We start from the raw sequence: 12743 nt of genomic DNA on the forward strand, positions 1-12743 counted from the left end.
GCCCTACAGTAATGTTGTATTACAGTTAGTGGCCTTTTATTTCTTTGAATCTATAAAGAATTCTCTAGTATTAATTGACTATAACCTTTTTTTAAATTGGCTTAGTTCTTATTTTTTCTGATTTAAGCATCCGGACGTCTGCACAATCACACGTGCACATCTGTCTCTTGCTGTCTGGAAGTGAGGTCTGGTGAAATATCACTAGATTACTAACAAGACGAGTCATGATCACAAGCATTGTGCTTTATTATTATTATTTTTTTTCTTTTATCTCTTGTTAAATTAATTAAGTGGATCAGATTTTGAAAATTACAAAACATTTGAAAATACACATCTGTATTGATCTCAACATGAAAGACAATAAATATCATAGAAGAAACAGTGACCGCACATTTACATATATACATTTTGCAAAAGATAAGTTTTTTGGCTGTACTATAACAAACATAGTCCACACTTTCAGAATCCTTTACAACTGAAAGTTTAACCTTCATTGACATACAAGCTTACAAAAGCAGCATTTGAGAAACTGGTATGGCTGATAATATAAGATCACATTAACCTGCTAGATTGAGCAAAGTGTTTTACTGTGCTTCTTCTTCATCATCGTTTCAAAGTCCTTCCTCACATAAAGTCACCAGCTGAAGTCTTGAGCCTCACGGAGTTAACCATATTTTCACAACTCAGATTTATTCATTTATTATATTTTAGGTCAACTACTGTCATTGGCCCAAGGTTTGTCAATTGCATAAATAAAGTCATGGCAGTTAGCTCTATAATAACAGTTCTTCATGAAATGTAGGTGTCACTGTGGAAACTGTGCTGTTGTTTTACCAGCAGTTCTCAGTGGTTTTGTTAAAGCTACTAAAGTTACTAGACAGGCAGTGCTAACTAGTATTTATGGTGAATGTCAGACAGATGCTCACTTCGACTCCTAGTCGACAGCTTTTTTTTTTTTTTTTACACACCATAGTGGAATCAAGATTTTGGTTGTAAATGGATGATGTGATGTGATACAACAGCCTGATTAGAACTGCTCAATTAAAACTAAAATAAGACAACAAGTGTACGGCTTTGGCTTAATCTGCAAACATTTTGAGAATAAAGCTCTCTCCATGAGGAGGTTGTTCCTGGTCAAAACCCTGTTTCCATTTAAAAGTCTTCACATTTTGGGAAGGATGAAAACTAGTGTCTTTTTTTATTATTATTTTTTATGAATATATGTTTTTCTGAGCCTATCGGACATTTGCATGGTAACTTGCTTCAGCGGTGTCTCAGCCTCTCAGGCTTATAGTGTCATCGGGAAGTTAGAGAATATTGCATATTGTCAACTAAAATAATAATTCAAAGTTTATCACAGTAGTATGGATTTGCATAGACTATAAAAGGCACAGAGAAAGGTTCAGAAAGTAACAGCCCATACACTCCATGCTACCAAAATGCTTGGTAGAATATATTCATATTATATCTTCAGTTTATATACAGTAAGAACTGTAAACATGTGGGAGTCTGTTTAAAACTTCATTTTAAAAACATCCTTCATGAAGATTTTGTGAATTAAACATATATAAAGAAAAATAGATTTTTTTTTGGCCATATATGGTGTTCATTCGTGTCAGGTCCTGGTGCCATGACAGGTGGTATGCTCCAGTTCTTACTCATACTCCTCCCCTGCAGTGGCTGCCTCCAAGGCAGCGAGTGCTTCCGCCACCATAGAGTCTGTGACGCTCACAGAGTCCTCTGTGTCTTTTTCCTTCGACCCTGCTTTCATGAGCTTGGTGTCAGCCGAGGAGAGGCTTGTGCTGCTAGTATGGATATCCACTGATATGACGCTCTCCTCGTCTGCCGTGTCCCTTGCTCCATGTCTTCCTTCCTCTTCCTGTTCTGTTCTGCACAAATAACCATCAGACCCGTTCCCCAGGCCCGAATCTCTGAACCTCTCTGTTTGTTTCCCAGGTTCTGTGCCCAGTGGTGTAACAGGACACAAGGGTGGAGCACTAGGGACGGTTGAAGAGATCACTCCATCTGGCTGTAAAATATACAGGCTAGAGTTGCCCCCAGCTGACTGGGGTAGGTTCGATCTAGACTGGTTTATGTGATTGTTTTCAATGTCAGATTTGCTGAGGTTGCTGTTGCTGGTGTAGCCCAAATTGTGGAAGCCTTGTTTTTTTCCATCACCTGACTCTCCGTGAAATTGGTAGGAAGAGAATAAGGAATTAGTCGAAGGATCCTGCTTCAGACCATTGACTTCTACGGGGTCTGTAGGGTCATGGATGTAACTATAAGAAAATCAGAGAGATGGATAAAGAACCCAATGCAGCATATAATAATAATAATAATAATAATAATAATAATAATAATAATAATAATAATAAAGCTAAACAAGTATTCTTTCTTGACAAGTATGAGCCACAATGTAAAGCAATCCAGAAATAATCATTATATCAAGGAAGAAACCCTGACAAACTCATACTGCTGCAAACAAAAGCGTGGATATTTGCTTCTTTTACAACTTGATAAGTCAAGCCAGTAGATTTGACTGCACACCAAATTTGCATTGGGTACGCAAACGCACTCTCTGACGCAGTAATGTCCCCTGCACTGAGTCCACTATTGTGCTCTGTGAGTATGTCTCTCTTTTCCTCATTGACTTTTTTCAGTGAGTCTTTCATAATGCTGGATCATATTCAGAAGCCTAACAACATTTTCTCACCTGTAAGGAACACAAACCAATCCACATGCAAGAACAGCATAGTTTCCTGAGAGATGAGAAACTTGTGTGTGTGTGTGTGTGTGTGTGTGTGTGTGTGTGTGTGTGTGTGTGCGTGCGTGCGTGCGTGTGTGTGTTGCAGAAGGGAGCTGGGTGTATTTATGGATGATGATAAGAGCTGTCAGACATTTCCTGTAAAGCTCCTCCTGCCCTTCACACCCTCCACCAACAGAAAGCCCACAAAAGCACCCATGGATGCATAGAGTGGGAGAAGGAGACAGATTACTCCCCAGAGCTAAGCACAGTAAACAAGTGGTGAAGACACCAGACTTGGCCAGTGTAAATCCGGTGATCTTCCTGCATGTGCGTTCATGCGTAGTTTATTTTCTATGTCAAAACCTGAGCTGTAATTCATCTTATTAATAGATATATTCTCTCATGCTGGATCCTATCAAGTAAAATCCTTCTGCACAGTTACAGCTTTCTATGTCTGTATGGAAAGATGGTGGTGCCTTCTGTTAGCGGGGAAAGTATCTATAGTACAGGCTTGCAGATGTTAAAAATGTTCCAGTTGACCGAGTCAGTTGACTGGCTAGTATTATTTTCATGTCCGTTTACAAATGTCAGTTTCCTTGTATTCTTGAATTGATTCCAGTGCAGCCACCTGCAAAGGTCTGCAAAAACTAAACAAACAAGCCAAAATGAAGGAATATTGGTGGTAGAGAAACACATGAGGTGTTGACCAAAAGTCGGTCAAGTTTCCCTTCAAAAACCTTCCAAATGACAACACAATAACTGCTATAGGGCAGAAAAGGGCAGAATATGATTTCCATACAGCAAACAAGATTGAACCGTGTTATAGATAATAGATATTTACAGACCCTGCATGAATCTGATATAGTAATGGCTACAACCCAAAAAAGTCCTCTGGGGGTGGAGGTGGGGGGTGGAAGTCCTCACAGGAAATATTAAATGTTTGGAAAGACAAAAGAGGCATGTAATATGAATCGTAAGGAGAAAGAGTTTAAACCAAAAGTAAAATGTGGAAAAAAGTGTGTGCGCTGGATCAGGTTTGTATGGTATTTGCATGAGGAAATCCATTTAATAAGCTCAAGCTAAGCCCAGAAGTCTGACGCTGGGCATTATGTCCACCTTCTATTGAATCTGTACCGTAACCGGCAAAACTATCGTATTCAGAGCACTAACAATATAACAGTCTAAAGCACTAGAGAGGCCATAATCACTGTCAGCTACCAGGAAAATAACACTCGTGTTGACCTCTTAGCCTGGCAGCATTTAAAGATAATACACTACCTGAGTATTTAGCAGGGCTATATTCACAGATAATACAATTATAATACAATTGATAATACAATGATAATACACCAGGTGTCATTCATACCATTTTTTTCTTCATATACCTCACCATCTGGTTTGCTCTTGATATAGTTTTAAAGCGTATTAACGGTGCCAGCGATAGTCAGCAGTCGTGCTTTAGATGAAGCGTTTACAACACTGTTTTTCTCTTTCTTTCTGACAGAACAGATCCCCTAAGATAAATATAGAAAGAGAGTAAAAAGGCAATGCGGTAGCTATTCTGATCCCTTTTGCACGGCTGATTTGTTGGCTGACAACAACCAATATTTAGAGTAATAACAGCTTTTCAACGTTTTTTCTTCCTCCACTCGACTCTCTGACAGTCGTGACATTTATAAACTCCAGCAGGGCAACAGTGAGCGTTTGTCATTTGGCTAGAGTGAGTTACAGTAATTTGGGTTTGTTTCTCTAGTCTTACCTTTTCATCATGCAACAGCATCTGCACCCCATTTGGACAGCTGGATCGCTGGGCTGGACAGAAAAAGGGACAAGGGAGGGTATCTGTTAGGCACAGGCAACTTTCATCATGCGTTTTTTTAAGCCAATACATTAATAGAGGACAAGGAGGAAAAAGATGTAAAGATGGATTTCTACTGGAGTAATACATGGGTGTCAGAATGAGAGTAAACATAGTAACTCCCTTTGGGTTTCCATCTCTGATATGCCAGTAGCAGAAATAAGACAATGATCACCATAGCCTCAGCGCCTAACCAGACATGACAGCACTTGTGAAAAACCACACTATCTACATCCCTCCAAGGCAGAATTCATGAAGACAAGTCCCGCCCAACGCATCTAACCTTTCAGCCACAGTATTTTTATACCTGGAGAAATTGATGGGAGCCAAAAAAACATCAGGTTACAGCCACAATGCTTTCACCTTTCTAAGTCTGAGGCAGTGTCATCCAGTATTGATTTGACATATGGTTCTATGCTTCTGCCAGGTTCATGGCAGGGCTCTGAATCTCTTGAGTAAAGAGAGAGACAAACTTGCAAGTGTGACATTGCGGATGGCTCTGTATCGCCTGCGTGGTTAGTTTGCGTACATTGCTGAAGATGTGCTGACCTTTTTCTTTTCCATTCAGCCTATGCCATTTCTCCTGCTCTTTGTGGCCAAATGAAAGGTAAATAATTGATGGAGCAGTCTGTGAAAGGTCCTGATAGAGCAAGGACACGGCTGGTCTTTTCTCCCTTTCTTGTTTCCTTCTTCCTGATGCGTGGTTGGAAAGGAATATTTGTGCCTTATCATTCGTAAAGATTTGTGCAGTGTACCAATTTGTCATGTGAGGCAGTTTAGAGATTTCTGAATATAAATTTGTTGAATCGAGTTTTGAAAAAAAATAAATAAAAAAAATCCAAATACCGAAGCCTTTTGAAAGACAAACAGAAATGGCAGAGACACGCAAATGTAGTGACTAGGTGATGATTAAACTCCAGACGTGTGTAGTAGCACATGTCCGATTGGCTGTAGTATGAGCTAGTTATTACAGGAGGATTACTGCAGCAGCTGTGCACCTCCTCATCTCCGGCCAGACAGTGCATCATGCCGGTCATAATAGCAATATTGGTATCTTCCATTCTACAAAACCCATATGTCCTTACTAAATTCTGTAGACTCACAGCGACTCTGCATGAAACATAAATGTTCTGGGTTTGGTCAAAGAGGACAAAGAGCTTTAGACTGTGCTAAAATGCATATAGTAAGATGGCTGCTGTTATGTGGCATCCTCCAGTGACATGTAACAAGTCAGTAGACCAGCTTTACATCACCTTTGGTTTGCGAATCTACACACCAGTGTTATAAGTGAAACTAGTTACAATAAAATGTGACTGAAATATGCATAAACTTATGATATATGCCACATGGACAATTTACATTTTTATTATTATTATTATTATTATTATATTATTATTATTTTTTTTTTTACATCATCATACACAGCTCAGAAAGACAGACAGACATATAGACAGATGGACACCAGAGGATTAAATCACCTTTTCTCCTACGGTCTTCAAAAAATCTGCATTAGGCAGCAGAACAAGGGCACAACCAGTGGCATTATGATCATAATATGTGGTTATTAATGACCTATTAATGACCATTTCCTCAAATAACAGGTTTGTACTTATGAGCTAATGTAAAGTTAACAATTTAGATTTTACTTTCTTCTGAATGTTTCTGGAAGTTTTCGGTCATAGCAAACTCTTCAGAAAAGAAGACTTTGCTCTTTCTGGTTTCTAAGTAACATCCACTTGCCTTGTTAACTTATTAAGCAAGGGTTGTGATGGAAGCTAACATAACTAGCTTTGTGACTGTTCTACAAACATTAGTATGGATGGGGAATAAAGCACTGTTTTAACTGTAAAATAAACAATAATGAGGGAAGTTACATCATCACAAATGAAGTTATGCTTTACATTTACCTTATTTACCGACTCTCTATTTTAAAAATGTACAGTACTGTCTGGTTACAAGTGTCTAGCATTAAAAAAAGGTCTTATTTTCTATATGTATTTAGAGGGCTAAACCTTATAAGTAAAGGGCTAAACCTTATAATGGAGTACATTTAAGAATCAGATGCAATTTAATGACAATTTAATGACAAACGAGTAAGTAAAGTAAATTATATTTGGCTACATGTACAAGAACAATGGTTGAATAAAACAATTATAAAGAGTTTTTATTCAAAAATGTTGAAATAGCATGAACATGATTTGAATAAAAATAGCCTATGCAGTAAGTCTATGGCTGAAAATGTGTTGCTCAATACTTTCAAGTAGCATATATATAAATCTATTTAGAGATTAGTCTGCGGTTTCTTAAAATGACAACCTTTGGTGTTTCTCAAATGTTTGTTTGTGTAACGAGACAACAGAGTCCCATCATACAGGTGCACCTAACCCTAAAGTGCATACACATTACCAGGTGACCATACATGTACGTGTGTAACATGGAGCCATGACTTCAGTGTCACCGGCAAGCTACAGTGCGCCAGTGTGACAAGCGCCTTGAATCTGCGTTTTCTCACTTCTATGCAAATGATGTACGCACTAAAGCGATTAATCCAAAAATAAATAAATAAATAAATAAAAATGTTCCTACATTCAGTGGTTTCACCATTTACTGCTTGGTGCACAATAATTTGAGAAAAGGGTTCACATTAACCTGTCATTATCCGGTCGTCTATGCCCTTGATGAGTGAACAGAGCTAGTACAGATAACTTGCTTTGCTAATCTACCAGCCCACAAGCTAGTACAAAGCCTAGCACATAAGATGTAAATCAGTGTTAGGAAACATAAATATTCCTGAAATGGTCTTATATCATTGCACTCAATTAGAATATGACATTGCAGAAAGGTGAGAAACCTTTTTTAGTGTGTGTGAACACGCACTGTTTATGATTGACTTTAAAAAATTAAAATGTCTGACCCTGATCTGTGTGTCCTTCTGTCTGTTCTTCTGCCCCTCCCACAATCCCTTCTCTTCTCCACTCTGTCTATAGGCTGTAGCTTGTGGCTGCAACTCAATCCAGTGAACCGAAGCTTTAGAAATCAAACAGGTGCACAGAGCAGATATGGTGTTTGTTTCCGTGCCGTTGGTTGCTATAGTGAAGGTTTCACGATTAAACAGTGTATATCACAAAGTCTCTTGAGAAAGACCATGCCACCTAATTGACTGATAAACATATACGAAACAAAGGTCGTTCATTAGCAATGCTTTGTGTAAACATCAGCAAATTTGATACACAAAAGGGATCGTTGACTTTGTCTATAAACATCAAAGCTGGTCCGTTCTGTGTCAAAACATGTATCACATATTTTGATATGTTGAACAAACATATGTCTCTAACCGCCATGCTGAAACCTGGACTACTCATTCATACCTAGTGGCAATGGAGGGAAGTGGGAGGACACAAGGGAACTTAGAGAAATCCAACATGGACACAGGAGGAACACGTACAGAAACGCAAAACAGAAAGTAACCCAAGTAACTCAAGACTGAACCATGTACTTGGGTTTGTGAGGCAGTGATGATACCAGCTGTGCCACAGTGCTGGCCATCAGGCTGCTTCGTTAAATAAAAACATTTTATATGAAACATAGCACTTACATTATTATTTAAACATTATTTTATTACTCCATATATTATGTTTGATATGTTCTAACTCTAAACCTGTTCCACAGATAGAAACGATGCTTTAGGAGAACATCGCTCAGCTGACTTTCGTGATCGTGATCGTGATCGAAGTGATTAATCTATTTATTTATGATCCTGGTTGTTCGATGTCTTGATTATTATTTTTTTTTTTCTTCAAACACAAAAGAATTGTCACAGACTAGCACGCAAACGAAAGCTGTTGACTGGTCTTCATTTGATTCGCATTTGCATGCTGGTTGTAGCGTCACAGTTAGCATGATTCAACAATCTGTATTTGAAAGGTCTCTTTATAATTGATTAACAATGGTAGATATTATGTGTGACACTGTTTTGGGGACACCGGAATGCGGCAGGTTTCAGGGACAAAGTGGACGTTGTGGACTGTTTTTTGTCATGTAGAGATGATTTCATAAGACATAATAATCTCTGTTCACTTTCCATAAAGTAAATCCACAAGTCTCAAAAAAGCTTTTATGCAAAACACTATGTGGAGTCTGCTCACACTGGCAAGCTTATTTTGGAACAATAAAGGGAATCTAAAGGGAAGACAGACAAACAGAGAGGAGGATATGTGTCTGTATTTGATTAGTGGCTGTTTAGTTTTTCTGCAAATATATTTTGCATAATTCTTGAACCCAGTCATTCCAATTTAGCTGTTAGAAAAAAATTGTTTGTGTCCTGGAGTACATGTACATATACTGTATAGGTGTCTTTTAGTCCATAATAAATTCTTCAACCTTGGTATTTTATTATTTACTTTTCCTATTTTTATACTAATCTCTTTAATGACATTAAGGAAGATGTGATATGATAGATTAATGGCGGCCTGAGAAAACTTGCTGGATGTTGCTGTATCCAAGGAAAAAAAAAATATTAAAAACCTGGTTTTCCTTAATAGTTTTTCTCTTTCATTTGTAAGATGACACACAACTTTCAAATCCTGCAATACATTTCACCTAAACAGAAATATTTCCATTTATTTGACTTTTTCCATTTATGTTGCCATGGCTATCAGACTATAAAGATCGTTAGATACAGAGCCAGTTTAACAAACACAGTTGTAGAAACAGTCAGTATGAATAAAGATGTATAAAACCCAGTCTTAGATGATGGTAAATGTCAGACACTGCTCAGTTTTGTTAGATAGATAGCAAACAAACCAGATATATAATCAAATATTGATTGAGTATTCTTCCCTGTGCCATTGATTAAAATCTTTCTTCCTTTTCATTTTGGTGAGCAACCTAACAAAAAAAATACATGCACGAGACGAACATTTTATAGTCCTAAAATATATCAAAGTGTATATATTATTTTATACAACGTATTATTAGAAGGAAAGCATGCAAATCTGGTTACAGGTTACGCCCATACGAATGCATGTCAAGCATCCAAGAAGGTTTGTAACAATGATGCTTAATACTAATTCCACTTTCATGAAGAGTATTGTTGTTGCTCGGCTCATGGCGACCACACCTCATTACCTATGAGACTGTAAACAAAGCCTCCAACTGTAAACATCCTGACAAACTGCTTTCCACAGTCATATAAATGGGTGATCAGTCCTTATATATATAATCAACCCTTATTATATATTTATGTTCGAATCGATTTATAGATTAGAATAATCCTAGACTATATTTAATTCTAAGCAACAGACTTAGCCTTGGAAAGAATGTTAGGTAATGGCATCACCTTGCTAATTACAATTTATTATTTAAGATTACTATTAACATGTTATCAAAATTATACTTGGAGTAAACATGTGGAAAACCTTATTGAGGCAATAATGTTTGGATATTTTACAGCAACAAAATCTCTCTTTATCCAGCCAGCACCTGTTTACTGAACCACCAGGAACCTCCTGTGCAACACCTTCTCAGTTATCTGAATATATTTTATATACTGTTTTATATATATAAATATCACCTATATTTTATTTATATTTAAATATTACCTATATATACATGTAAACAATTTATATCCTGCTCACGAGGTAGTTTATATATGATATAGTTTAGTTTATACAACATGCGAAGCGAAACTAAACGAAGATGACACCAAAATAAACCAGTTGTCCACCTGGTTAAGGTGGTTAACACCACAGACTAGTTTCTTCATGAGGAACAAACAATAAGAGCTTTATGACCAGGTTTCAACACATAAAACAGAGTAAATGCGCCAAACGTTAAGCGCAACAGGTGAGGAAGTGTTTCTCAAAGGCTCATACAAGTCCACCGCTTTAAAATGTTCTATTGTACTCGTTTTTTGTTTTGTTTTTTTTTTCGTTTTTCTTTCCGGGACCTTCCGAGAAAGACCCTATGGTCTGAACAATGCAGCCATTACAAACATAAAGCTTTTACCTGTTAGAGTGCTGAAGGTGTGGCAGGTGTTTGCCGGAGGTGCCGTATTTTCACAGATAACTCCAGTATTCATTTATTTCCCCAAACTGTAAGTCTCCTAAGTAAAAAAAAAGAGACATGAAGTAGTCCAAAGGCTTCTCCTAGAACTAACGAGCATGGCAGTAGATTTTGTTGACACAAGGACAGAGTTGGGCGTCTGCGCGCGCGGGTGTGTGTGTGTGTGTGTGTGTGTGTGTGTGTGTGTGTGTGTGTGTGTGTGTGCGTGCGTGCGTGCGTGCGTGTGTGTTTTGCTTGCCAGAGGGACGTTCCTGTTGTGTCAGCTCTTCTATGGCGCGTATTTGACTTTCAGATCCAGTCCTGTCTCCTCTGTCAGACCTGACCAATAACAAAAAAACGTTTCAGGTGTCTCTGCGATGACATAATACTTGTGATCGGAAAGAGTTTTAAGCAGCAGACACACTGCAATAGTTATAGTTAAGCTTATAAATAAGACACACACCACAGAGACAGTGCACAAGGCTAGCTAGTAGTATAGTGGTATAGTAGTCCTGTTATAGTAGGCCTGTTACATATTATGTATGTTTACAGCATATGATTTCTCTTCCAGAACCAGCCATTTTAAAAAGCAAAAAATAAATAAATAAATAAATCATCCTTGGAAACTATTTAAATCCTTAAAAAATACCTTTTAACAGGTCATCCTGTCATCCCTGCTGAAAGAAAAAATGTGACATGACAGTTTACCAGCTGCCAAGCCTGGTCCAGTCTGATCAAACTGGTATCCACCTTCTCCGTTGGTAAGTTATTGTCCAGTAAGTGGAAGTGTTTCTTAACACTTTAATGCTGTGTGTGTTAGATAACCTGTGCACAGTATAGTGATAAACATAAGTAGTAAAAAAAACATGCTTGAATTTTACCAGAACTACATAACTGCTAAATATAGTGTACCAGCTTGATCAGCTTGGCCTGTGTTTTGGCAGCTAGTAGATGGTCATACTATGCTAGAATAAACAATCAAGTCTACAGCTTTTTTTTAAATTGTATTGAGCCAGTAGCTGCACTTTAAAACTGAACATTTGATGACACCTAGATTGACACCCATATGTGGGTCTTCCCCAAACTGTTGGCACAAAGATTGAATCAGACAATTGTCTAGGATGTCCTTTGAATGCTGTAGCATTCTAATTTCCCTGGACTGGATCTCAGAGGCCCAAACACCTGTGCACAAAGGGAGTTCAATGAAGATATGATTTACCAATGTTGGAGTGGAAGAACTCAAGTTGCCCGCACGGAGCTTTGAACTAAACCACACTAAAGAAGTTTGGGATGAACTGGAATGCAGTGCCTGACCTCAGTAATGCTCTTGGAGGTGAATGGCAAATCCACATAGCCACAGTGCCAGATCTAGTGGATGGCTTTCCAAGAAAAGTATAAATTATTATAAGGAAGTCTTGTTCAGGGTGTACATAATATACTTTGGCAATATATTGTACATTAGATATTATATTAGCTACAGCTAGCCCAGGTGCCTTTTGTAAATATACAACTACTGACTTTAGCACCTCTCTCTTTTTACTCTGTAAAGAAATACAAAGCTACTGTGATTATTACATGGCATGCACAATACCATGACATTTTCATTCAGTGTCACAGAGTGGTGAGACCAGTGCGGTTGGTGTACATGCACCCAATTAAAAAAATAAAAAATATTGTAATAAATGTAGGTGTAACATCGATGCACCAATAAACTGGCAATTGTATATGGGCCCATTTTGAAAGCACACTCTTAGGGCAAACAGAGACAATATTAATACAAATGCTTCTCAATGGGGGGTGGGGTGGGTGCTCAATTATTCTGAGTATTCACTTGAATTATTCTAGGTATTCTTTGGTCTACGAACAGCAAACTAGGTAATGATTCACTTAGTCACAGTAAACAAATGTGAAAAGCCATAAAAAGTGGTCTGGATTTTTGGAAAATTAGAAGGATATCAAGAATAGGGCATTGTAATGAATTAACAATTAAAACAATTAACCTCACTACGATGAGATTTTAAAGGTCGTTTAAAAAAATGGACGGTAACGAAATCAAGTGAGATGTAGTATATGAGGTTGTAGGCTCTTAGATGAAAT

The 12743-nt window shown here is 37.8% G+C and overlaps 1 protein-coding gene across 2 annotated transcripts; it reads right to left on the bottom strand.

Annotated features, from left to right (window-relative positions):
- Positions 1-225: 225 nt before the first annotated feature.
- On the bottom strand, positions 226-10860 carry zgc:194930 (uncharacterized protein LOC557813 homolog). Of its 2 annotated transcripts, none has more exons than XM_027134341.2 (3): positions 10611-10860; positions 4506-4558; positions 226-2279 (listed from the first exon to the last, which is right to left on the bottom strand). In XM_027134341.2, the coding sequence occupies exons 2-3, from the start codon at positions 4535-4537 to the stop codon at positions 1655-1657; spliced, it is 657 nt and encodes a 218-aa protein (XP_026990142.1). In that variant the 5' UTR covers positions 4538-4558; positions 10611-10860; the 3' UTR covers positions 226-1654. The 2 variants fall into 2 exon arrangements, with proteins under 2 accessions (XP_026990142.1, XP_026990145.1); XM_027134344.2 differs by lacking the exon at positions 10611-10860 and adding an exon at positions 7519-7616.
- Positions 10861-12743: the final 1883 nt, after the last annotated feature.

Source organism: Tachysurus fulvidraco, chromosome 1 (genome assembly GCF_022655615.1).
Source record: "Tachysurus fulvidraco isolate hzauxx_2018 chromosome 1, HZAU_PFXX_2.0, whole genome shotgun sequence".
NCBI lineage: Eukaryota > Metazoa > Chordata > Actinopteri > Siluriformes > Bagridae > Tachysurus > Tachysurus fulvidraco.